Below are 27,329 nucleotides of genomic sequence, written 5' to 3' on the forward strand. Positions count from 1 at the left end.
CTATTCTTCCTTTCATGAACTATTCTCCCAAGGTTTCTGACTACAAATCCAGTACTATTTACTCTCTGTGTGCAGTTATATTTGTTGTAGTCTTCTCTGAAGGAACTGATTAATTAACTAATTAATGCAACCCCCATTCTACTATACAATTTGAGCTCTCTGTGCTTCTCATTCTGTCATATTAAGAGATAGTTAAGGAGTGATGAAATGATTTTCACGATCATGTCCAAAAAAGTGACAAAATCACTAGCATATGAGAGGGCAGGTTTGGGGGAAAAGGGCAGAAATGGTTTGGAATGCCCAGACAGGTTAGCAGCTGAAGGTAACAGACTTGAGGTGAGAAGGCCTGCACTGCATATTCTCTAAGATATCTTAGATCAGGAATTCTTAAACTGAGGTCTGTAAACTTTTTAAAAATTGTATTTTGATTTAATTTGGGGTTCTAAGACCTCTGGAAGCTTAAAGCACAGCCTGTTACACCAGAACCTTCCCAGAGACACACTGGGATATCTGATACAGACAGGAAAAAACACCAGATAATGAAAAAACACCCCAAAATGGCACTATCTTTTTGTTCACCATCATAATAGCAATCACATCTGTGGGACAAGACCTAGTTTGAAATCCTAGCCCATCTCTGCTTCTATAAGCTAGCTACAGGTAATATCAAAGGAGTTCAGAGAATAATTATTGGCACTGGCTGCTGCCTTTCTTACTCTGCAGTTCAATTGCCTTGTCTTCCTAATTGTGATAAGACTATGTATCACCTCTTATTTTCCCTTTCCTACATTCAGCCTGTCCCATCCCCAGAGCTACTTGGATCACTTAACAAGGGGCTAAGACATGAATCCATTTATTCTAGGACAGAATCTGGAGACTTTATTGCATAGTTTGTAAATTTAGCAACTTTATTTTTTTTAAGTGAAGTTTAACTAATTTCTACAAATTCAAATATGAAGGAAAGTTTGGTTGAGAAAGAGTTTGGGGAATATATACAGCACAGGGTTGCAGAAAATCTCTGGGAGACATCATCCCAGGATGTGACTGGAGCATCCATATGAAAGCAAGTCCCCAACTTATAAACAGGCTCTTTTCAGAAAGTTTATTTGAAAGTTGGTAGTTTGGAACATGGAATAATTTGTCACTAAAAATGATGTTATACAATGAGATGATTCAGGCCAGTTTCAATGGTCTTGTGATGAAGAGAGCCATCTGCATCCTGAGAGAGAACTGTGGGAACTGAGTGTGGATCACAACATAGCATTTTCATTCTTTTTGTTGTTGTTTACTAGCATTTTGTTTTTTTCTCATTTTTTCCTTTTTGATCTGATTTTTCTTGTGCAGAAATATGTAGAAATATTAGAAATGTAAAAAATATATATAGAGAAGAATTGCACATTTAACACATATTGGATTACTTGCCATCCATGGGAGTGAGGAGAGGGAAGGGAGGGAAAATATTGGAATACAAGATTTGCAAGGGTAAATGTTGGAAATTATCTATGCACATGTTTTGAAAATAAAAAGCTTTAATTAAAAAATGATTTTATAAATGGTCATTAAGTTCCCAGGCTAGCCCACAGGAAGCTATTTAAATCAGACTATAATGGATGCTTTGCAAAGTACCTACCAGAGAAGACAATAAAATGCTTGTTGACCTGATTCTAGATATTAAGATAGCCAGATGGCCCAGTGGATAGAGGATGGGGCTTGGATGACTCCTCTTGGAGAGTTCAAATCCAACCTCAGGGACACTTAGCTGTGTGACCCTAACCAAGTCACTTGACCTTGTTTGCCTCAGTTTCCCCATCTGTAAAATGAGCTGGAGAAGGAAATGTCAAACCATTCCAGTATCTTTGCTAAGAAAACCCCAAATGGGGACACAAAGGCTCAGACATGACTGAAAAATGGCTCAGCAACAGCAGCACCTGTCCAGAGAAGACAATAAATACTTGTGGAACTGATTCTTAATCTGGCTCCTGGGAGCAGAGAAGTCCTCGGTGGAAAAAGAAGGAAAGTCACATGAGAAGGATGCTGGGGATGTTTAGCTCAGAGAAGACTTGGATGAGAGATGGCTGTTGAGCTGCTAGGGGTACAGAGGCCGGAGCCCTGAGCTTGTAGTCGGGAAGACCAGACTTCCAATCTTGCCTTGTGGACCACAGACAGGTTATTTAACCTCTCTCATCTATAAAACTAAGGGGTTGGATTTGGTGACCCTGTGAGGTGACTTCTGTCTCAAAATCTGGAATATCTTAAGATCTAACACAAGAGCTTTTAAACATATTCTTCTGGGCCTGGGGGAGAGCACCAGGAGCAGTGGATTCCCAAATTTGGGGTCGATGACAATCTCCCACACAAGAGCTATACCAGAACAAGATGGGCTGCCCCAGGTGGCCTCCTTACCAGAGGCCTTCAAACACAGGAGGGCCATTTTGGACATGTTATAAGGCAGAGCGTAGATCAAATCGGCTTCCTATAATTCTGAAATTCTAAAACTATTATCTTTACTCCCTTTCCTTAGCATGGGGAGAAAACGAAAAAAATGCTTTGATTTCATATCCTTCCTCTTTTTCTAACTTCACCCTCTCCCACTTCTAGATGCCCCGCTCTTTAGGTCTCTAGTGCCTGCATGTTGGCTTAAGTCCCTCACTAGGGCACTGGTTTAGGTTATCCCTAGCCTAAAAAGAGCTCCAGGTTTCTAAACTACTTAAACATACTCTGATCTCATCCCTATAGATGAGTGTAATTCATCTAAGTGTAGGGGTTGGGAGGAAAACTAATTCTCACTGACATGTGAATTGCTGATATCCCCATAAACCTCCCAGAAAGATCTACTTTTTTTTAACAGAGGAGGTTTATAAATCCATGAGAAGCTTCATTGGGTAGATTTCCAGTTTCTGAGATAAAATGAAGTGAAAATATTCAGAGTATGAGGTGGGATATTGAGGGGCAGAGAAGGACCAATAGGAAGGTCCCTGTCTGGGGTCAGTTTTCCTAAGCTGGCTCTGATTTTCACAGATCTTTCCTTTTCTCCAGGGCTAAACCCACAGATCTTTAAAGGCTCTAAATTTTTTCACAGTAACTCTCATGGTAATGAAACCTGGATCCCAGGCTGGATCAAGATGGGCAGGGCTGGGCCAGATAGAGAGTCTTGGGTTTTTATAGATTGGAGATTGTTCCTTTTGTGTCTGATTTTGACTGATTCATGGTTAAATGTTTGGAAAATTTTCTTCCTGCTGAAGACAAAAGTGGCTCACACCTTAGGAGCCACTTCAGTGGCCTAGGGAACTCCCAGGTGGGAAACTTCCTCTGCTGAGGCAGATCGATGCTTCCTCTGCTGTTTATAATTGGAGAGAGTTACCAGAGCAAGTCAAATACATCCTGAGTGTGTGACTCTGGATGAGTCACTTAACTCATAAGTTGCAAAGAAGGTGCCAATCTACCTTGGTAGAGAGAGTTTCCTCACCTGGGAATCCCATCATGGCCAGTCTATACCCCTAAGGGATGAGAAACACATTTTTTGACTTAAAGGATAAAGCATGAGGAGATGAAGGCTTGGACCATAGACAAATTTATTGTAGGACCTAGGAATATGCAGCAAAGAGAAGAGAAGGCTCTGAGCAGGATATAATAGTCCTCTTCAAGTAATGGAATGGTTGTCATGTGAAGGAGAGACTGGACTCTTTTTGTTTGGCCCCAGAGGGCAGAACCAGCAGCAATGAGAGCGTCTTCAAAGAGGCAGAGCCAAGGCACTTCCATTCACTTTCATTAAGCATCTACTAGGTGGCAGGCTCTGTCCCAAGCACTGGATATAGATTCAGTGTGAGGGAAAATTCACTAGCTGACAAGTGCTGTCCCCACATACAACGGAGCTCCTTGTCATGAAAGATTAGCTAGCAAAGGCTGGATGAGACATTCTGAAAGATGGTCATGGCTCAAGGAAAAGTTAGAATTTGGAACTGAGGGATCTGTCTTGTTACCTGTGTGACCTTACGTCAGTGTCCTCTCTAAGGTTCAGTGTCCTGTTCTATGAGAGATTGGACATGATGACCATCCCCAGTCCTCAGTCCCCAAATCTCTGAGTTTGTGATCCCAGGGACTCCCCTTCATGTACAAATCAGAGATAGATGGCCTCCAATGAAGCCAAGAACCTGCTGGAGAGTGCTGATTGTTAAATTTTCATTGTGAACATTTATACCTAGGAAATAAATGGTACAAATTTGGATTTGATCTATTCTTTTGTTGATTGCCTAGATTTAGAGAGATGAAGAAAATGTTAATAATGTAGATTAAGGGGGCAGCAAGTTGGTGCAGTGGATAGAGCACCAGCCCTGAGGTCAGGAGGACCTAAGTTCAAATCTGGTCTCAGACATGGGCAAGTCACTTGCCTCAGAAAAATTGCCTCAGGAAAAAAAAGTAGATTAAACATATATCACATATAATCCATTCTTCTATCGTCCCCCCATTTCCATTCCCAAAGCTAGTTGTTAAACATAAGTAAAGGGTACTTATGTGACCCTTCCAATTCTGAGATTCTCTGATTCTGTGACTTGTTCAGTGGTTGTACATAAGGGACAAAAATTCGATCTTGTGACCTTGTTTTTCTAATTCATCCAAAATAAAATGGGACAAAGGCAGAAGTGTGATCTTGCCCAATGGTTCTTATTATGGTGTTTCCTCATATTTATTCACACTTTTCACTGTGGGGAGGGTCAGACATTGTGCTCCAGCTGCTTGTCGTGAAACAGGATTCCCAAGAAACTAGTGCTTCAAAGTCGTTTATTCCTTCTGGGCTTGACCTCCCAGAAGGGCCAGCTGGCCTGGGAAGCAATGTTCTGTGTTCTCAAAACATCCTCCCTTCTCTTCTTCCTCCCCTATCCCTCCAACATGATTGATCCCAGATGAGGGTTTCTGCTGGGAAGGGCCATGCAAAGGGTTGACTTTGTCCTGGACCCACAAAAATGCATGACTAACTGGGGTAAGAATAATAACTAGTATTAATGCATATAGCGCTATAAAGTTCACAAAGCACTTTACATGTTAACTCATTTGATCCTTACAACCACCCTAGGAACAGGTATTATCATTTCCATTTAACAGATGGGGAAACTGAGACACAGAAAGGATAAGGGGCTTGCCTATGATCACAGCTAATAAGTAGGATTTGAACTGAGGATTTTCTGGCTCCAGGTCCAACACTTATGGACCTAGCTGACTAGCTGCCACAAAGCATTCAAAGGGGGGAGCCTTTCCCTGGGAATTATTACTCTGAAGGGGAAGCTGAGGTGACGAGTTGGGGTAAATCAGTGTTCAATAAGGGATATCCATAAGGGGGAAACAGGAACTGGAACCAAGGAATGAACACCCAGTGATATCTGATCAGGGTTCCAATGAGAACTTACCCAATGGTTCATGGTGCTCAGGCTATTCTGACAGATTAGTACCACCTATGAGAAGCCCACAATTCCCTACAGCTAGAGGAAACTAGCAAAGTTTGTGGTCTCTTTGTCAATTACATGGTGAAATACATCCACATATGGGGAGCCCCCACACCACCTATGGGAAGCCCGCAATTCCCTGCATCTACAGGAGACTGGCAAGGTTTGTGGTCTCTTTGTCAATTACATGGTGAAATACATCAGCATACGGGGAGCCCCCACACCACCTATGGGAAGCCCACAATTCCCTGCATCTACAGGAGACAGGCAAGGTTTGTGGTCTCTTTGTCAATTACACGGTGAGATACATCTGTATATAGAGAGCCCCCAAAGACATCAAGCCAGCATGAGAAGCTCTGAAGCTGAAAGGGATGGGGAGAGCATCTAGTCCCACTCCTCCATTCTGAAGACCCAGAGAGGAGGGACTTTCCCAGGGTCCCTTAGTCAGGAAGGAGAGCCAGGAGATGAAGCTGGTCTGGCTTCGGATTCAAGGCTCATTTTGATACTCCAGGCAACCAGTTTCACAACTATTAGTAAAACTGAAATGGAAAAAGGCAAATAGATGAAGCTCAGAAGCAGGAAAGATGACCTGAAGATGGGAAATGGAGACACTTCTGTAAGAAGCAAGGAGAGACTAGGTAAGGAGAGGAGCTGGGATGGTGATGGAAGAAGGAGCCCTTTACATCCTGATGTCATAAGGGAAAGAAAGGGGGAAAGTCAGGCTGGCAAGGGTCACGGACCCCAAGACTGGACACTGTGTGTGTTCTCTGGCACCTGGCAGGGAATCACCTCAGAAAGCTCCAACTTCGGTAGTCCAGGAGCGGCAGAGTCTGGCAGTACCGACCCTGCCCGCTGGTCCCTGGGCAGATGGGCTCAGTGCAGGGGGTGACGAGTAGACAGGAGGGAGCGGAACTCCGGTGGAGGGGGAGCAGGAGGAGGAGAGCAGGACTGCAGCAATGTGGCTGTTTCTGGAAGCTGCACCACCCACAGGGAGCATGGCTGGGCTGGTAGGCCTTCCTGCAGGGCGGGCTCTATGTGGGGACGCTGGCACCCGATTGCTCAGAAAGCTCTTCCGGGCTGGCAGGATGGCACCAGAAATTCGGTGGAGAGGGGCCGTTCGGAGCATAGGGATGGAGTAGGCCAGAGAGGAGGCAGTCACGAGTGCCAGACCCGGGCTGGGCACTTGCTGGGGGACCGGAAGCTGGCTCGAGGCTGCTGAGGAGCCATGGGGAAATGCCCAGGGCCAAGCCGGGCAAGGCAGGAAGGTGGCAGCCCCTGGTGAGGGCACCATCTCAGCAATGTAGTTGTGCAGATGAGAGAGGAGGCGGAGGCGGATGGGCTCCGTGCTGCTCTGGCCCTCCAGGACCCCAAGGTATCTTCCAACCTCCGTGAGGCACTCTCGAAAGCCAATGCTTCTGTAGTCCACTGCCAGGGCCCGGGCATCGAAAAGTCCTGAGGGCAAAGGGCACAGGAAACATCAGGCCTGCTGGTTCATCACCAACACTCCTACCTATTCTACTAACACTGTGAATAGCTGGGGGTGGGGGGGAGACTGGCTGGCTACAATGATTCAGTGCTCAGTTTGCAAAGGCCTGAAATATTTCAGAATAAAGCCCAGTTTCCCACTATTCAGGATAAAAATAACTGCCTGGGAAGGCGAAGTTTGCTTCCCATCAGTTTCCATTTGCTTATCAGCAGCAAGAACATAATTATGACTTACAGCTGCAACCAAAGCTTGAGAGTCTCACAGAACTACAGATTTGGAACTGGAAGGGATCATTTTGTCCCTTTGGACTGAAGAACAAAACAGTCCCTTCCAGTCCTGTCTGATGACTCTTCTTGACGCTGTTTGGCGTTTTCTTGGCAGAAATACTGGAGTGATTTGCCTTTGTTTCTCTAGCTCATTTTATAGATGGGGAAACTGAGGCAAACAGGGTTAAGTGGCTTGCCCAGGATCACGCAACTAATAAATATCAGAGGCCAGATCTGAATTCAGTTCTCCCTGACTCCAGGCCCAGAGGCTCTGTGCACTGAGCCAAGAACTGATAAAGCTGAGAGAATTCACATTGGATGGCCTTGGTGTTAAGTTCTTCCCCATTTTGAGGAAGGGTCCAGGGAAGTCATACTTTATTCCCCAGACTTTAAAGCCATGTTTCAGTGGCTTCTCCTTGGGTCCTGCAGCCCCCTTATTCCATTGGTGAGATCCTCTCATAATGATTTTTGAGGAAGACCCCAAGCCAGTCATCCTTTACACTCCAGATTTCACCATCTTTTTTCATGGGTTTCAGCCATGTCTATTTCTCTGATCCTAATCTTTCTTCTCTCATCTGCATATGTTTAAATAAGCTGCATAGTCCATAGAGGTACTGCATCCCTCATTCCCATGCTTTTCAGCTCCCTTTTAAGGGTTTTCTTGTCCTAAATGAAAGTAAGCACTGGGCTTGGAGTCAGGGAGACTCCTCTTCCTGAGTTCAAACCCAGTCTCAGACACTTCCTGGCAGTGTAATTCTGGACAGGTCACTTAGTCCCGTTTGCCTCAGTTTTCCCATCTGTAAAGGGAGCTGCAGAAGGAAATAGTGAACCACTGCAGTGTAAGTCAGACATGATTCAACAACAAGAAGAAGTACCTTTAGGTGAGGAAAATATCTTTATTTTTCTATAATTATACACAACTTGCTCTTAGTCTTCTGAAATAAAAAGTCTTACATGGAGTCACTTTTAGGCCTGGGCAGCTATGAAATGCTACATAGCAAAATAGACAACATACTGAACTTGGAATCAAAAGACCTGAGTTCAAATTCTCAGTCACTTGACCTTGGGGACCTCATCTATAAAATGGGCATGAAAATATCTGCCCCCACCTCCATCCTTCCCCCAGTAGGGTAATTGTGAGGATCCAATGAAAATCTATCTGGAAAGCATTCAGCAGCCAAAAAGAACTGTAACTGTTTATCATGCAACAGTGTTGAGTCTGATTCATTAACTAATTTCCCTCAAAGCCAGAGTGTCTTTTCTTCATCTAAAAGGAAAAGTCCCCTTGAGTTCTACTTTATGATGTGATTATCTCTGGGGCAGGGGGGCTCCTTCTCAGCACAGACGTCAGACTCATGGGATGGTGAGAAGCACTGGGACATGCTGGGACAAGATGGGCTCCCATCAGGCCGGGGCAATCAAGGGTCAGTGAGTCATTTTTCCAGTGCCCTTCCTTGCCTCCCACTGAGAGTTCTGCACAGTAAGCCCTCAGAAAGCACCGAGACACACCCCCACCCCCAATTCAGAGACAAGCCAGCCAGGAGGGATAACAGCTAACATTTACTTGGCACTACTGCATATATGCCTGGCCCTGTCCTAAGTGCTTTATAAACATCATCTCATTAGATCCTCACAACAACCCTGGGAAGTCAGTGCTGTCATTTCCCCCATTTTACAGATAAGAAAATTGAGGCAAACTGCAGTTGTCAGTTGCTTAAGATCACATACCTAGGAAATATCTGAGGCCATATTTGCACTCAGATCTTCCTGCCTCCAGGACACCCCCGGTGTCCTGGTACTTTCAGTGCCTAGGTACCAAGTGTCCCATTTGTAGCACGGGTTTCATAAAGCAAAGGGGCTCAGATTTCTCTAATCCTGATTCATTCACAGGGCTGCAAAAGGAGCCCTTGATCTGGAGGTGGAGGATTTGAACTCAAATGCCAGTTCAGATTCTTCCTATCTTTGTGACATTAGATAAAGCCCTTTCTTTCTCTGTGCCTCAGTTTCCCCAAATGTAAAATATTATTGGAGGAGGGATTGGATGAAATGATTCTTCCCTCCAACATTTACTAGTTCTGTGACTCTGGGGAAATCTCTTCAGTTTCCCCAAATGAGAGAGTTGGATCCTATGGGTTCTAAAGTCCCTTCTAATTCCTATGATCTTATTATCTCCATAAGCCTTCTAGCTTTTTTTTTTTCCTTTTCTTTCTTTCCTTTCTTTCTTTCTTTCTTTCTTTTTTTTTTTTGCTGAGGCAACTGGGCTAAGTGACTTGCCCAGGGTCACATAGCTAAGAAGTATTAAGTATTAAGTGTCTGAGGCCAGATTTGAACTCAGATTCTCCTGACTTCAGGCTGGGGCTCTATCCACTGAGCCACCTAGCTGCCCACTTAGCTTTTCTGAGTCAATAAATTCTAGAACCAGGAATATTGAAGAACCCCTAGTCCAGCCTATTTATCATCATCATCATTATCTAGTGTACAGGCAACATGTGGAGTCAGGGAAGACCCAAATTTAAATCTTGTCAGTGCCAGAGGCACCATGTGACCCTGGATACATCACTTGCTTTCTCTTAACTTCAGTTTCATTACCTGTAAAATGGCCATAATTACAGCACCTACCTCCCTGGGATGCTGTGAGATATTTTATGTCAAGCCCTTTGCAAATGTTAAAGCTTCTATAGAAATGATGAATATTATTCACGGGGCTCCCCAGGGTCAGACCTCATACATTCATTTGATTCTCTTGAGGCTCTGAGAGTTGGGGTTCCATTCTGTGATCTCTCAGGACACGTCACAGATCTGAGCTAAGGCCCCCATGGGAGAGGCTCCCTGGGGCCCTGGACCTCCAGTCCAGGAACAGAAAACGAGGTCCTGACAGAGCCGATGGGAGGGGTGTTGGTTTTTAAGGACAACGGATCTCCCTGAGGCACTTAGCCTCCCCTGATGGGCTGAACCAGAGAAGACATTTCTGAGCAGACAGAAGAAAGAGATGGTGACTTAAGACTTCCGTGCCTTGGATCGGGGTGTGGGAGCGATCATGGTTTATCTGGAAGGGACCTTAGAAAGATTTAGTCTGACTTCTTAATTTGCTAATTAAGAAAACTGATTTTCTTAGGTCCAAAAGGAAGCAGCACTAGGATTTGAACTCAGGTCTTACGACTTTCTAAACTCAGAGTGTCCTTTTCAGGAAACCATGTGGCCTTGGAGGTTTGGAAAGGAGAGGGCGTGATGGTGGGATGAAATAGGGAGGACTTCTATAATTTGGCCCTTGCTTATACCCGCCTCAGCCCCCTGGGAAGAAGGGCTTCTCTTACCAGACCCTCCGGTGGCACGGAGCATTTTCAGATGGTCCACGGTCATCTGTAGGATTTCTGCTTTCTCCAGCTTGGAGGAGCCCTGTGGGGACAAGGGAGACAAAGAAGTGGGGTTCAGCTCTTTGGGAGTGGGCCTGGGGGACAATATTCACAGTTACTGGCTGCTGCCAGAGACTGTCCTTGGTATCGGGGTAGAAAGGCAGAGATGAAACAGCCACTGTCCTCAGAGACCTTACGTGTATGTGAAGGGGTCTGAGAACTGACTGGCCTCCTGAGATTTTCTCCTCAGAAGGATAAGAAAGGTGATCCATAGTATCAGAGGCTGCAGAGAAACTAAGAAGGAGCATCTAGGATTGAGAAAAGGCCTTTGGAGTTGGCAGCTGAGAGACCAAGTAGCCATGGAGAGAACGGGGTCTGTCAAATGATAAGGGTGGACGCAAGATTGTTTTTTTTGTGTTGTTTTTTTTTAATTTTGTTTTGTTCTGAGGCAATTGGAGTTAGGTAACTTGTCAGGGTCACACAGCTAGGAAGTGTTAAGTGTCTGAGGCCCCATTTGAACTCAGCTCCTCCTGACTCCAAGACTGATGCTCTACCCACTGACCATCTGTCTGTGCCTGGAAGCCAGGTTGTAGAGGGTGAGGAAAAACTGAGAAGAGAGGACGTGTAGGTTAGTGGAAACATCTTTTTCTAGGAGTTTGCCTATAAAAGGGAAGAGAGTTATGGGATAATAGCTTGAGGTGAGATTAGAGTTCAAATGAGGACTTTTTAAGGTTAGAAGAGACTTGAACATGTTCAAGTGTTAGGTGTTAGGGAGAAATTCAAGGTTGGAAGAAAAGTCATCCTCCAGAGGGGATGGGGGAGATGGCAACAAAGCACCATGTTGGTTCTGGCAAAGAAAGAGGCCCTCTTTTCATTAGGAGGGGAGATTGGAGATGATGTGGATGGGCTTTGGAAAAGCAGAAAAGGGAAGAAGAGCAAGCTTATAGTAAGGGGGCCTTTATATAAGGCAATGACCTCAGCTGGGGGGGGGGGCAGGAGTTAAGATGGTGTAGGGGATTGGTATAGGAGAAGAGAAGATTTAAAGCAGCCTCCTTGGGGAGTGCAATAGAAAATTGAAGCATCGGCCCTGGAGTCAGGCCCACCTGAGTTCCAATCTGACCTGAGAAAATCGACACCAGCTATTTGATTCTGGGCAGGTCATTTAACTCCAGTTGTCAAGAAAGAAAGGAAAGAAAGAAGAAAAGAAGGAAGGAAGGAAGGAAGGAAGGAAAGAAGGAAGGAAGGAAGGAAGGAAGGAAAGAAGGAAGGAAGGAAGGAAGGAAGGAAGGAAGGAAGGAAGGAAGGAAGGAAGGAAGGAAGGAAGGAAGAAAAGAAGAAAGGAAGGAGGAAAAGAAGGAAGGAAGGAAGGAAAGAAGGAAGGAAGGAGGAAAGGAAGGAAGGAAGGAGGAAAGGAAGGAAGGAAGGAAGGAGGAAAGGAAAGAAGGAGGGAAGGAAGGAAGGAAAGGAAGAAAGAAAGAAAGAAAGAGAGAGAGAGGGAAAGAAAGGGGGAGGGAGGAAGAGAGGGGGGAAAGAGAGGGAGGAAGGAAGGAAGGAAGGAAGGAAGGAAGGAAGGAAGGAAGGAAAGGAGGGAGGGAGAGAGGGAGAGAAGAAGGAGGGAAGAGAGGGAAGGATTGGGAAGGAAGGGAGGGAAAGAGGAAGGAAGGAAGAAAGAAAGAAAAAGAAAGAAAGAAAGGGAAGGAGGGAGGGAGGGAGGGAAGAAGGAAGGGAGGAAAGGAGGGAGGGAGGAAGGAAGAAAGAAAGAAAGGGAAGGAGGGAGGGAGGGAAGAAGGGAGGAAGGAAGGGAAGGAGGGAGGAATGGAGGGAGGAAGGAAGGGAGGAAGAAAGAAAGAGAAGGGGGAGGGAAGGAGGGAAGAAGGAAGGAAGGAGGGAAGAAGGAAGGAAAGAAGGAAAGCCAAGTAGGGAGGGCTAGAAGGACTGCCTTGCTTTGGTGAGAGTCCAGTAGAGATGAGATCACATTAATCTATACTAAACCCGTGAGCATTACTCTAGTACTGCTGTTCTGCATGTGAGTAGGAACAAAGGGGGCAGATGCTGACCTCTGGATTTGGCAAGACATGAAAGGGGAAAGAGATTTAAAGTGTATGTGAGGATGAGGATGAAGAAATAAGTGTCTGTAATGCCTACTGAATGCCAGAAAGGTGGCTAGATGGCACAGTGGATAGAATGCTGGTCTTGGAGTCAGGAAGACTCATCTTTCTGAGTTGAAATCTGGCCTCAGACACTCCTGTGTGACCCTGGGCAAGTCACTTCACCCTGTTTGCCTCAGTTTCCCCATCTGTAAAATGAGCTGGAGAAGGAAATGTTAGACCCCTTTAGTATCTTTGCCAGGAAAACCCCAAATGTGGTCACAAAGACTGAACATGATTGAAATGACTAAACAACAAAATCAGGAAGACCCGAGTTTAAATACAACTACACTTACTGACTGTATCACCCTGGGCAAGTCACTTAATCCTGTTTGCCTCGGTTTCCCCATTTGTATAAAAAGCTGGAGAAGGAAATTTCAAATCACTCCAGAACTTTTGACAAGAAAACCCCAAATAGTGTCAAACAGAACTGAAAACCACTAAACAAATTATATTATTACACTGGTTTACCAAATCTACAGATTGGATCTACAGATGACATAAAGCTGGATGATTGAATCGGGACTCTTAAGGTTCTGACAAATTAGAATAAGAAGAAAATCTAACAAGACAAAATGCTAATAAAGATAAATGCAAGGTACTGGATTTAACACCAAATTCCAAAGTAGGAAGACATCCACAAAGAGTCTGAGGAGGCTCAGTGGACTTTGGGCTCCACCGTCAGTAAGGACATGGCACCCAATCTTAGCTGTGCTACTGGAGAAGAAGACATAGCTCTGCTCTGGGCAGTCCCTATTTGCAACGTTCTGTTCTAGGGCCATATTTAGGAAGGGCCACCAACAAGAGGAATACACTCAAACCTGGATGGTGAAGAGCCTGCCAGAGTGGTCTGAAACAAAGCCCAAGAAATCAGATGGAGGGAGGGGCAGCAAGGAGACCTGACAGCAGATCTTTAAGGGTCCCCAGAACTGGAGTGGAGAAGACAGACTGGCTTTATTCTGCTTGGTTCCAAAGGGCATCCTGGGAGACTGAGCAGGAATGAATGAAGATAGTGCCTTCCCAGCACCCTTTCCAGGGGCCTGGACTTCCCAGCATTTGAACTATGAAATGGGTCCAGTCCGAAAGGACATACAGGCAAGAGAGATCACTGAACTGGACTCCTGAGAACGACGCTCCTCCCTCAGTGGGAACCAGAAGCTGGCTCCTTCCTCCAGGAGACCCCAGCCCTCCACCCTTACCTGCTTTTCAAAGGCTGTGGGGACCAGGCGGCGAAGCTCGGACAAGCTGCTGTTGATGCGATCCCGCCGCCTTTTCTCAATGATCTGGAGGAGACACAATGGCATCAGACAACACAGCAATGCCTGCCCTCAGCTCCTGGGAGACCGAACTTCCCGTCTTGGATTCCCCAGAGAGCCTCAGTCACACCAAGTAATGTCCAGACTCCTCGGACAAGAATCCAAACGAGTGGGACCAACCCCCCCTTGCAATTCTGTTCTCTCCTGTTCTCCTTTATGCATTCTATGTTCCAGCCAAAATAAAACCCATTTCTGTCCCCAAACATGTGCTGTGCTCTCCCATCTCCACCTTTGCTTTTTTTTTTTTTAAGACATGGGAGCTTTTCTTTATTGTAACTTACAAAAAAAAATACAACTATAACTAATTTTTTTAACATAACTAATTTTTATGGTAACATTCTAAATTATAGACCATTAAAAAAAAGTAATTGCTATTCTGAAGTTAACTTTGTAAAAATTCAGCATCTAAAGTTTAATTTGCTGAAATAAAGCAATTTCTAGCGTTATGAAGGTTACCAGGCTCTTAAAAACTAGTCAAGAAGACTAAGGCACAATTCCTGGAGCCTGGAATGCTTTCCCTGCCCTCTTTCACCTGTTTATGTCTCGGTCAAACTGGACACCTTTTTGCCTCTCCAGCCCGACACGCTATTCGCCTTTCTCTGTATTATTTCTCAGGCTATCTCCTAAACCTAGAATGTTCACCCTCCCTTTCTTCATCTGTTACATTTGTGCCCTACTTTCAGAGTCCAAATCAAACGCCAATCATTCCTCCAGGAAACCTCCTTTGATCTCCACCCTCCATCCAGAATCTCTTCCTCCTCAGTTACATATCTCTAATGCATTTGTCATGGAGAGTTCTGTATTAATTTTATCTGTGTTTTTGTCTCATTTGCCCCAATAATAGGTGAATTCCCTTAAGGTTTGGGTCTCTCTCAGGATTCATTGCAGTGCTTTGTCCATAGTGGGTGCTTAATAAATATTTATCGAATGGCCAAAGAAATGCTGAGTGACATAGCAGTGACCAAGATCTGACACAAAAATGGCAGCATATTTCTAGATTGAGGATAAGGGTGGGGCCATAAAACCCAAGGATTTTTTTCATTTATTAGTACTTTATTTTTTTCCCAATTACATGTAAAGATAGTTCTCAACGTTCATTTCTGTAAGATTTTGAGTTCCAAACTTTCCCTCCTCCCTTCTTCCTTTCCCTCTCCTTCCCCAAGATAGCAAGCAACCTGACATAAAACTCAAGGATTCTAATACCTATCTAGACATTCTTCCAGAACCTATAGATTTTTTTACTGAATGTGAGAAGCCCTGGGAGGAATGGAAAGGAGGGGAGAGAAGGGAGAAGATGAAAGGGATAATAGAAATAATGATCCTTTTCAGTTTAAAAAAATGCCTTTTGTGCAAATTGCATCATACTATTTTCATTTTTTGTTTTTTCTTTCTCATGTTTTTTTTCCATTTTGTTCTGATTTTTCTTTCACAACATGACTAATATGCAAATGTATTTGAAATGATTGTACTTGTATAACTTCTATCAGATTGCTTGTTGCCTTGGGGAGGAGGGAGGAAAGGTTGGGAGGGAAAAAAAATTGGAACTCAGAATCTTACAAAAGTAAATGTTGAAAACTGTGTTTATATATATATGTAACTGGAAAAAATACTATTAAGTAGGAAAAAATTTTAAATGCCTTTCAGATTCGTGATTTATGAAAATCCTCACAACAGCCTCAGGAAGGGCCCTAGGCAGAGTGGATGGGACAGGCAATGCAAACTGTCCAGATAGCAACTAGTACAAGATGGCAGTTGGTGGTGGATGGAGTAACCATAGTGTTTGAGGCCCCTTACAGGCTGCCTGCAGATAATACATGATAGCAGGAAAATCAAAGTAGCTCCCTCTGGTACATATGAAACTGGTCCCCTAAGCCTGATGGAGCAGCAGAAGCCAGAGAGATGAGGGACAGGAAGGAATCAGTGGGGAGTCTGCAGCCAGGAAGCAAAATGATTGCAGAGTCCCCAAGGGCTCTTCCCTGTGTGTTCATAGTTACTGGCTTTCTTCCCCTCTTGGAAAGCGGAATCCGTAGGCCATGTCCCACTTGCTCCCTGGGAAATCTGGCCAGGTGGCCACGTATGGCACTGCTAAGGAACTGATCTGTGATCAATCTGGGTGGTGGGGATTTTCCTTCTCCCTGAGAATGGTCCGAGTCAGAGGTGGTGATCCCATCTTGTGGACCATTATTCTCTTCCCTCCTCTCCACCTTGATCAGAGATGATCATTTCAATTTACAGATGGGGAAACTGAGGCTCAGAGAGATTAAATGACTAAACACTAAGGTCACACCACTAGCCAGTAAGTGATAGAACCCAAGTCTCCAACAGCCAGTCCACAGATTTTCTACTATGCTGTGCAGCAACCTGAAGAGAAGGATGGATACACTGGCAATACAATGTCCTCAGAAATAATAATAAAAACAATAATAATGTCAGCTACAAGTTGTCCTGCACAGAGCACCAGGCCTGGAGTCAGGCAAACTCCTTTTCCTGAGTTCAAATCCAGCCTCAGATACTCAATAGCTGTGTGACCCTGGGCAAGTCCCTTCACCCTTTTTGCCTCAGTTTCCTCAGCTGTAAAATGAGCTGCAGAAGGGAATGGCCAACCTCTCCAGTGTCTCTGCCAAGAAAACCCTGGACAGGGTCACCAGACCTGACTGAACGAGTTCCTAAGGGCCTTCTGGGAAACCAAGCCCAAGGACCGGAGCCAATCCTGGAAGCTTCCGAGCAACACTCACCCCTCTCCTTTTCTTCCTGGCTTGCATCTGCGAAGTGGTAGAGGGGGACTGGGCCCTGGAACCTTGGCTGAAGGAAGAAGAGACAGGTTAATATGACCTGCTGATCATGGCTGGCTCCAGCACCAGGCCGGCTCACTAGAAGGGAGGACCCAGCTCTGAGTGCCTCACGTTATTTCTCCCTTCAAAGAGGAGACCCCACTATCTGAGACTCTCAGAGGAAGCCAGTGGGGCCCCTTCTTTTCTCCCCAGCTGGCTCACCAGATCTTAGCAATCTCAGATCAGACAAGTTCCTTCTTCAGCAAGTCCTCCCACTAACCGTCAGAGGCCTACTTCAAAAGCCCACAGCCCCCCAAACGGGCTGTTCATTGTCTCCTTCACAGAGACGGCCACGTGGTTTTGACAGCTGCCCTTAGACCCTGAGCCTTCAGCATTTGTCTGAGGGAGGGGGTAGTTAGAAGGGGGCAGGGAGAGCAGTATTATGCGCCTTTTTTAAAAAATCCAGAGCTACAGCAGAGAGGTTCCGGCTTCCTGGCCTCCGGGCCTTCTTCTCTCCGGGAAAAGAGAACACAATGAATGGCTCTGTGCTGGAAGAAACGATGGAAGGCGGCTTCAGAGAGACCCGGGTATTATTTATGAACTGATGGCAGATTGAAGTGAACCAGGAGGACAATTTGTGTAGCAACAACATTGTGGCAATCAACAAAGCTCTGAAAGACTAAGAACTCTAGCTCAACGGCCAATAATGATTCTAGACTTTTGATGAGGAAGCACGCTACCATCTCCTGGCAGAGGGTGATGGCCTGGAGGCGCATGATGGGACATATTTTTGGACAAAGGCAATGTGGGAATTCGTTTTGCTTGACTGAATATATTTGTTACAAACATGTTTCTTTCCTTTCCTTCCTTCCTTCCTTCCTCCCTCCTTCTCTCTCTCTCTTTCTTTTTTCTTTCTCTCTCCCTCCCTTCTTTTTCTTCCTTCCTTCCTTCCTTATCTTTCTTTCTTTTGGTAGAAGGGGCAGCTAGGTGGAACAAATGGATAGAATACAGGCCCTGGAGTCAGAAGGATGGGAGGGAGAGAAAATAGATATTTGCTCATTTAAAAAATTAAATTTAAAAAATTTTCTGTACATTAAGAAAAGAAGGAAGACAAAGGAAGGAAGAAAGAAGAAAGAAAGAAAGAAAGAAAGAAAGAAAGAAAGAAAGAAAGAAAGAAAGAAAGAAAGAAAGAAAGAAAGAAAGGAAGGAAGAAAGAAAGAGAAAGAAAAAAGGGGGAGAGAGAGAGAGAGAGAGAGAGAGAGAGAGAGAAACTTCCTGGTACAGCAGAAAGAAAACTGGTCCTAGTGTCCAAACCTGACTCCAATATTTCCTATGTGACAGTGAGCAAGTCACTCTCAAGGTATCAGTTTCCTCATCTGTAAGATGGAGATAATGATACTCATACCAGCAGGTTGTTGTAAGGAATGCTCCATAGCAGGCAGACAGCACAAAATAAAGGGGAGCTGTTAGCGTGATCCCTTTTCTGATTACTATGAGAGAGGCAGTTTAGAAGGGTGGGAAGGGCATTGGCCTTATAGAGCCAGGAGACCTGGGTTTGGCTTCCTATTCTGACACCCGTTAGCAGAGTGATCATGGACACTTTTCTCTGAGTCTTAGATTCCCCGCCTATAAAACAGGGATGTGTGTGTGTGTGTGTGTGTGTGTGTGTGTGTGTGTATAAACAGTATCTGGCTGCTGTAAGGAACATTACAGAAACGTCATAGAAATGGGGAATGATCGCCGCCCTTGAATGTTAGCTGACATTTCTAGAGCTCTCTAGGCGCTTCCAAGGTGCCCGCACAAGTATCTGTGGAGCCTCGCAGGAACCCTGTAGAGGTGAGGGCGACCACGTTCCCCATTTGACAGATGAGAAAACTGAGACAAATTGTCAGCTATCGATGGCTGTGAGGAGGTCAGCAACGTCACTGGCAAAGGACTTCAGGCTTCTGCAGCTTGAGCCAGGAGTGGGGGTTAGGGTGAGCTGGGGGGTGAGGCCCAGGAGATGGATGAGCACAGGCCTTCCCCCCTGCCTGGACACCTGTGCGGGCACGGAGCTCTGCCTCCTGGGCTGTTCGCCCCCCGCAGTGACCGCCTCGGCCAAGCAGGACACGATGGAGAGGAGGACACTGGAGTCGTGCACTTGATCTGAATGCCCCCCCGACGGGCGCCACACTTCTAGGACCACAGAGTTCCCGCCCGTGTGGACCAGACTGAGGCTCGGAGGAGGGCACCAGGGCGAGGGGGAGGTGTAAACACCTTGTGAGCATCTATCACGTGATGCCAGGCCGTGCTGTGCCGCCGGATGGAGCAGGAGGACTCACCGTCCTGAGGACAAATCTGGCCTCAGACACTTCCTAGCCAGGTGACCCTGCGCTAGTCATTTAACCAGTCTGCCTCAGTTTCCCTACCTGTAAAATGAGTCGGAGGGGGAAATGGCCAACCACTCCATTACCTTTGCCAGGAAAACCCTAAATGCGGTCATGAAGGGATGGACATGGCTGAAGGAATGACCCCAACAGCACAATGCATGGCAGGGGCTAGGCTGGGGACGGAAGGTACCAAGACAAAAGCGGTCTGTTAGGTTGCTCCAGAACAGGAGCTCTTAATCTTCTGTGTGTCCCTTTTTAGCAGCCCCAGGAAGCCCACCGGTCCCTTCTAAAGATAATTTTTTTAAATGCATAAAATAAAATAGATTATAACAAGGGAAACTAATTCTATTGAAATACAGTTATCAAAATATCTATTAAAAAACAAAGTTCAGAAACCTTTGCTCTAGAATTCTACAAATACTTAACTTTCTTATCATGGCTAAGAATCTGTAGGCAGTCCAGGCAATGTCCTCTCTACCCCTCACTTGACCAGACACATAAATTCCTTATCCTTGGCACAAAGGAAGAAGATTTTCCTCTGATTCAGGACTTTTCTCTTTCCCTTTCCCCACAGAGATCTTAGGTAAGGCTGATGAAAATTCTTAGACCTTTTGTTGACAAAGTTCTGGGGTGCAGGCTGGCCTGTCCTTGGGGAATACCTCTTTCTCTGATCCCTAGGATCTGGGCCCTGAGGCCTCCAGGAAGAGCAGAGCAGGTAGAAACCCTGCCCCTTCATCTGGTGGGCAAAGAAAGAGGGCTGGGTGGTCTGGGAGTGAGCAACCGCTCCCAGGGCTCAGACGGCACAGCCTGGCTATTAGCTTACTCTGCTGGCAGGAGCTAGCCTTTTAATCTCTCTAGAATTTGTTTCCTCTCCTCTTTTACTTTTCCTCCATCCCTCCTTTCCTTCCATCCTTCCTTCCTTCCTTCCTCCCTCCCTTCTTTTGCTTCTTTCCTTCCTTCCATCCTTCCTTCCTTCCTTCCCTCCTTCCTCCCTTCCTTTGCTTATTTCCTTTTTTCCTTCCTTTCTTTCTTTTTCTTTTGTTCCTTTCTCTCTTCCTTCTTTTCTTCCCTCTCTCCCTTTTTCTATCCTTCCTTCCCTCCTTCTTTCCTTCTTTTCTTCCTTCCCTTCCTTTCCTTCTTTTTTCTTCCTTCGTTCCTTCCTTCCTTCCACCCTCCCTTAACATCTTTGAACCTCCATATCCTGGTCTGTAAAAATAATTAAAAAACCTCTTAAGCTTTATTCTAGTTATAAATTTATAACTAGAATATATGAGGATTTACAAAGCTTATGTAAACTAATTGCCCCAAATCACAGTTTCATGTTCTGTAAAACAGCCCCTTACAAATTCCAGTCTCTCAATGACAATGATAATGATATTATGATCTTAATCATCCATTACAATTTCCAAAACACTTTTCTCATATCTAGCCTGTGAGAAAGGAAGGTATATATATAATTATTTCAATTTTACTTAGGAGGAAACTGAGATTTCAAGGGATACATTGATTGGTCCATGATCATATAGCTAGGAGATAGCAAAGCTGAGACTTGAACCCAGTTCTCTTGAATCCTAGACCCTGTTCTTTTCACTTGAGGGCTTTTTCTCTGAGCTCATTAGCTTTGTCATAGCTCTGAGACTAAAAATGTTCATAAGATATAAAAATGACATTTTCATGGGCTTTTCTACCTTCTTTGTGCCATGGATTCCTTGGGCAATCTTTGACACCTATAGGATCCTTCTCAGAGAAATGTTTTTTAATACAGAAATTGGAATAAGAAGGAAATCAATATCATTGAAACAGTCACACACACACACACACACACACAGTTTTTGGCAAGGCAATCAGGGTTAAGTGATTTGCCCAGGGTCACACAATCAGTAAGTGTCAAGTGTTTGAGGCTGAATTTGAACTCAGATACTCTATCCACTGCACCATTTAGCTGCCCCTATCTATCTATTTATCTATATTTTAAAAGTCATGGATCCCAGGATAAGAATATTTGATCTGGGGTTTAGAGATTCCCTAGTTTTGCCAATTAAATTTACTAATGACCAACCTCTTAATTATATTATTAGAACTGTCAAAAAAGGATTAATAGAACTAAATTAATGTCACTAGAACTGAAACTGGAAGTATTTTTATAGTACTTTATTTTTCCAAATATTTGCCAAGATAGTTTTCAACATTCGCCTTTGCTAAACCCTGTGTGCCACATTTTTCTCCTCTCCCGCCTTCCCTCCTCCCCAAGATAGCAAGCAATCCAATATAGGTTAAACATGCGCTATTCTTCTAAACATATTTCCATATTCATCATGTTGCACACACACACACAAAAAAAATCAGATCAAAAGGGGAAAAAATATGAGAAAGGAAAAAACAAGCAAACAATTATAACAAAAAAGGAGAAATGTCACTGGAAGTATTCAAAAAGACGTTAGATAGACATTTATTGGGAATATTGTAGAGAGGCATTAGTGATTGCAGGGTACTGGAATGGGAGAGTCTTGGTGTATCTTCCACCTTTGGGAAGTCTGTTATTGAATGGAACCGAGACCCAGAGAAGGAAGCTCCTTTTTTTATGGTTATAAAATTCATAAGCAGTAATGGTGGTAGTCGTAGTAATAGTAGCAGTAGAATAGCAATGACTGACATTTATCTAGCATATATATATGTATATATAATACAAAGCCATGAGGCTCAATGCAGATAGTCCTGGACCCACAGTAAATGAAGCCTCACACGTTTACTGTCTAAGTGACAATTTCTGCATGTCTGTTTCCTCCTCAAAAATGAAGCAGCATTACTTCACAGGATTATGGTGAGGACCAGTTAAGTTAATATTTTAAAATATATTTTTAAGGCACTCTGTTATTTTAGTCATTATCAAATGATACTTTAAGATGAGCATGATATTTGGGGGGCAGCTAGATGGCTCAATGGATAGAGAACTGGCCCTGAAATCAGGAGGACCTGAGTTCAAATTTGATCTCAGACACTTATCACTTCCTAGCTGTGTGACCCTGGGCAAAGTCACTTAAATCCAATTGCCTCAGCAAAAAATTTTTTAAAAAAATTTCTTTTTGAATCTAAGTATGATTTTTTGAAAAATTAACTTATTAAATAAAAATAGAAAGATGAATCTGTTCCCACCTTCCCCTTCTCCTCTGTATCACATTCTGCTTTCCAATGCCAAATGCTAACAGTTCAGAAGGGTCTGTCCTCTATATTCAGCACAGATAATGGAGAATTGATGATATAACATTATGGCCAGTGAGGGAGCTATCACCATCTGCAGTCCCACCTTAAAAGGACAGTATTGCTAGTCACAGAAAACAACTCCTGTTTCCACTAAAATGATGCTGACATTTTGCCTTGTGTGGTACTGAGACTGTACCACAAAATCTGGCCTCATATTCTGTCTGGAACATTTTCTCCCAGCTCTAATCAAGTCATCTCAACCTCGGCCTCCTCATCCAGAGTGCCTGCTCTACAGAACTGCTGGGTGGGCTGTGCAGACTCAGTGAATTGTGAAAAACACCCCAGAAATATTAGCTGTTGTTCAAATCTTAAGTTAGAAAGCTACAGAATAAATGTCAAGCACACAACTAGACAATTCTTGACTGTTCTATGGAGGATTATTAGGTATCTGGATGGGTCCTTCCCAGTTCTGACATTCTGTATTCTAAGGGCTTCTCCCACCTCTGATATTCTGTGTTCTAAGGACCTTTCCAGCTTTAACAATCTATGTAGGTCCCTCTAGTTCTAATATTCTCTTCTATTCTCAGATCCTTTTCATTCTGACAGTCTGTGTCTTCTGTTCTAAGGCTTTTTCTGATCTTCCATGTTCTTAAGTTCTTCAGCTCTGACATTCTATGTTTTAAGGTCCTCTTCTATTTTAAAGTCCTCTACTTTGACATTCCATGTTCTAAAGTCCCTCCCAACTCTGTGTTCCATCCAAAAATTTCTTCAAGTTCTATTATTCTAGGTCTTTAGGTTCTTCAATTCTGATAGTTTGTTTTATGGCCCCTCTTAGCTCTAACATTCTATCCTGTTCTAAAGTTCCTCCCAGTTCTAACATTATATATTCTGTTCCAAGGTTTCTTCAAGTTCTATTATCTAGATCCTTAAGTTCTTCAGTTCTGACAGTCTACATTCTAAAGTCCCTGTTCCCAACACCCACGGGCCCTGCTCAACATTCTGTGTCGAGTTTTCAGGCATTTTCTGGTTCTGATGTTCTGTTCTAGAGTGCAAGCACTGCTGGAGCACAGAATCCTAGCTCTGATATTCCACGTTCTCTGGCTCTCATGTTCCATGTCTGGGATCCCTTCCAGCTCTGATTTTCTAGGAGTCTATGAGATGCAGTGTGTTGGGCAGTTGGCGCTAGATGTCAAATTTCCCTTTCTGACCACACACATCTCAGGTCGAATGTCTGTATCCCCTGATGAGAACATGCCAGCTGACAGCAACGGCAGTGACCTGGAAGTTTTCTCAAGGGCAATGGGAAGCCAGTTTGGGCTTTGCCATGACTAATCTACAATGTGGCTAATCCTCTTGGGAAAAACTGAGAATGGACTGGATGTCAATTAAGTGACTCGAGCAAATTGCGTGAAGTTTTTTCCATCACTTTGTCAAATGGCAGAAAGTATCTCAACTGTGAAAAAAGAGTTTTGGACTTGGGAGTCAGGAACGTGAACTTTGGCAGGACTGTCACTAATGAACCGTATCAGACCAAATCCCTTCCCCTTATGTTTTCTTCAACTCTAAAATGAGAAATTAGACTACATAATGTCCAAGGTCCTTTACAGCTCCAACTCACCCAATAATCAGGTGAATTCTGAGGATTCATCCATCTTTAAAGTTTTCTAAACTCATTTTTATGTCCTAATATTTCAGATTCGAATGCCAAGTTGCGCTCTATGCTCTGCCATTCTGGGTTGGAAAGGTCCTTTCCAGGTTTCACATCCTGTATTCTAAAGTCTTTTCTAGCTCTGATGTTCTGTGTTCTAGAGCGCTTTCTAGCTCTGATATTTTAAGTACTTTGTTAAAGCACAGAATTCTATATTCTAAGGTTCCCTCCTGCTCAGTGATTCTATGAATCTATTTTCATGTTTTCTTAAGATCCACAGAGAAAAATACTTTTTACACATGGTCTAACTTTATCATTTCTAAGGAAGAGCATTCACTAAACCTTGGAAATAGGCAAGGGAAAAACTGGGACTCCTTTTATGGTGAAAACAAACAAACAAACAAACCAGAGAACATATTCCTACTTCATCAAAGAGATCGTTAGGATGCCCCAATTCTATATACATTTTATTTTCATTTCAGGGATAGATGAATAGGTAAATGAGAAACAGACAGAGACACAGAGTTGAAGTCAGAGACAGAGACATGGACAGAGAAAGTAGAGAGAGGAGGCTAAATAGCACCAGAAAGTCTTAGCAAGAGTGAGACAGAGACAGAAAAAAGGGAGATAGAGAGGTTTAATTTTATATTTGGGATCAATTTCTATATCTCCCAATCCCTTCCATTTCATTATTAGTGTGTTTTAAGAATTTAAGAGGAGATTATTCTTATTAGTGAGAGGAAAAATTATTTTACAAGAAAACTGGAGGGAGGAAGAATTTCAAGGACTTGTGCAAAATTACTTAATAAGGCTAAAAATGAGAACAGGTCATCATGGGGCCTGCATTCCTGGCCCAGTGGGCTCTCCCTCTGGGTAAGGCTGCCTCTCACTGGGGCCGAACTGGCTCAGAGCTGACAGGACCCAACTCCTGCAAAAACAGTGATGATGGACCATAGTTTTAGATGTAAAGTCCTCATTTGAGGGAATAATAGGATAGAAATTATATATTTCTATTCTATTAATTATTGAATTAAACTATTAAACTATTGAATTATTAACATAATTCAAAAACTATGGAGGGGCTGTTCTCCCACAGGACAGTCCAGACTCTGCCACTGACAAACTGGCCAAGTTCCCATCCCTTCGCTGAGGCTTCCCCTTCTAGATTATTTAAAAAAGATTTATCAGATGCCTTGCTGTCTTAACAGAGGGGAAGGAAGGGAAAGAGAAAAATTGGGAACACAAAGTCTTACCAAAATGAATGTTGAAAACTATCTTTACATATATTTGGAAAAATAAAATACTATTGAGGATCTCTCCATCTGGAAAGCAGGGGAAGGTATCAGACTACTTGCTAAAGGTCCTCCTCCCCTGATTACTATTTTGTGAGTCATCTCTTCTCTCTGGGCCTCAATTTCCACATCTGTAAAATGGGAAGGAGACAATAAGATGACTCCTGAGGTGCCTCCCAGCCCTAAAACTGAGTGAGGTGAGGGTTGAGAGACTGAGAGCCAACCCTCCTTATTCCCAGATTCAGTGTAAAGGAGGACAGTGAGATCTGGAGGGGGTGTGTGAGAGGGGGACAAGGTATCTATTTCTCTGATCTCTCAATAATGGGGCTTGAGATCAAAGTAGCAAGCTGCCCTTAAAGACCTGGCGGACTCTTCCTGTGGCTGCTCCCTGCACCCCATAATGTCCCAGGACCCCCGCAGGGCCCCTTACCTGTATTCCTCTTTGCCCACATCTATGGTGCCCTCAGACTCACTGTCTGATGGGCTGTCTTCAGCCAATCTCTTCATGGCCAGCAGCCGAAGATCTGACACCTGAGGAAGGGGTGTGTGTGTATGTGTGTGTGTGTGTGCTGTTCCTCCTCACCTGTCTCAGGTGAAATAGGCTCTCCAGCCCTAGCACTTTGTCTGTTTGTCTCTCTAACTCTGTCTCTGTTTGTCTGTCTCTGTCTCTCTTCCTTCTGTCTCTAACTCTGTCTGTCTCTGTCTCCCTTCTCTGTCTGTTTCTCTCTCCTTCTCTGTATCCTCTCTATCTCTCTGTCTCTGTGTGTCTCTGTCTCTCTTCCTTCTCTGTCTCTCCTCTCTCTGTCTCTCCTGTAAAAGGAAGGAGGAGGCTGGGACGAAATAGCTGGTTCCCCTTCCTTGGAGAGCAGAGAAACTTCTGCCTCTCCCGGCCCACCCTGCTGGTCTCCTGCGGCTTCTCTCAAGTCTCTCAGTGTCCTCCCCTCCCACACACACAGCTCGGTCCGTCTCCAGCAGCCCCCTCTCCTCCAGCCCTCTCCTCTTCCTCTGTCTGTCTCTCACGCTCAGACGCCCTTTCCAGTTTCCAGACTGGCCCCCCTCCTTCCCTCCCGTAACCTCCCCGTTTAATGGGTTAATAAGGCATCTCCCAGGAGTGATGGATTGGCCCTGCCTCTCTCCCCCTCCCTCCTGTCTCCCCGGCTTCCCCTCCCCCCTCTCCCTCCTGCTGCTGCGGGGGGGTGGCGTGGGGGGGGCGGGGGGATCCTGACTCTTCCTGTAAAGGGAACAGACGTCTGTGTGAACGTCTCCTCCTGTCCCCCCTCCCTCCCTCCCTTTAGCCCCTACAACCCTCCCCCAGGCTTCCTGATTGGTCCCTGCTGCAGTTTAAAGGGACCAGTGACCTCACTGGCAACAGAAAACCGTGGGAAAGAGATGGGGCTGATAAAGCCTGGGTTGTTTCAGAAAAAAATCAACAGCGGCTCTGTCCCCTCCCCCTCAGCCCCCCACGCACACGCCTGCCTCTCCCACATGTCTGTGCAGATCAAGGGACTTGGATCGTCAGTGCAAACCGGCTTATTCTAAGGCCTTTGGTGTCTGAGAAGGGCTTTTTGAGGAAGGCCATTGATGGGGCTTAATCAATTGTAGGTGGGGGAGCTGGGGGGAGGCAGCGGCTTTGAGCCGGATCAGGTCAGGCGGCCCGCTCGTTTCTGAGACAACTAGCGAAGGGCGAGGTCTGGAACCCGCTCCCCCGTCTGTGCCCCCCATCTCTCCCCCAGCCGTCCCAGAATGCCCGAGTGGAAGGGCGCCAGAGCCAGTCATTTGGGGTGGAACCTGCCCGGGGTCTAGTCTCGGAGCGGGTCCCCTCCCGGGCCCCTGCTGCCCAGTAAGGATGGATTAGGAGACCTACGAGGATCCCATGATCCCATAATAATCCACCGCTTCCTCCCCGGGCCCAGCATTCACATGGATTCCGTCTCCTCCCCTCCGCTGGGCAGCCCCTCCTCGGACCTCCCAGGACCCAACCACCAGTTCCCAGAACCCCCAGCTCGCCTCTGCCGGAGTGACCCCGTCTGACTCCCTGAGTT

The 27,329-nt window shown here is 44.9% G+C and overlaps 1 protein-coding gene across 1 annotated transcript; it reads right to left on the reverse strand.

Annotated features, from left to right (window-relative positions):
* Window positions 1–4,762: 4,762 nt before the first annotated feature.
* HEYL (hes related family bHLH transcription factor with YRPW motif like) lies at window positions 4,763–26,390 on the reverse strand. Its single transcript, XM_023500207.2, has 5 exons — window positions 25,718–26,390; window positions 16,742–16,808; window positions 13,890–13,973; window positions 10,505–10,586; window positions 4,763–6,890 (listed from the first exon to the last, which is right to left on the reverse strand). Exons 1-5 carry the CDS (start codon window positions 25,792–25,794, stop codon window positions 6,229–6,231), a joined length of 972 nt encoding a protein of 323 aa, XP_023355975.1. The 5' UTR covers window positions 25,795–26,390; the 3' UTR covers window positions 4,763–6,228.
* Between the last annotated feature and the right edge of the window lie 939 nt (window positions 26,391–27,329).

Source organism: Sarcophilus harrisii, chromosome 3 (assembly GCF_902635505.1).
Source record: "Sarcophilus harrisii chromosome 3, mSarHar1.11, whole genome shotgun sequence".
Taxonomy (NCBI): Eukaryota; Metazoa; Chordata; class Mammalia; order Dasyuromorphia; family Dasyuridae; genus Sarcophilus; species Sarcophilus harrisii.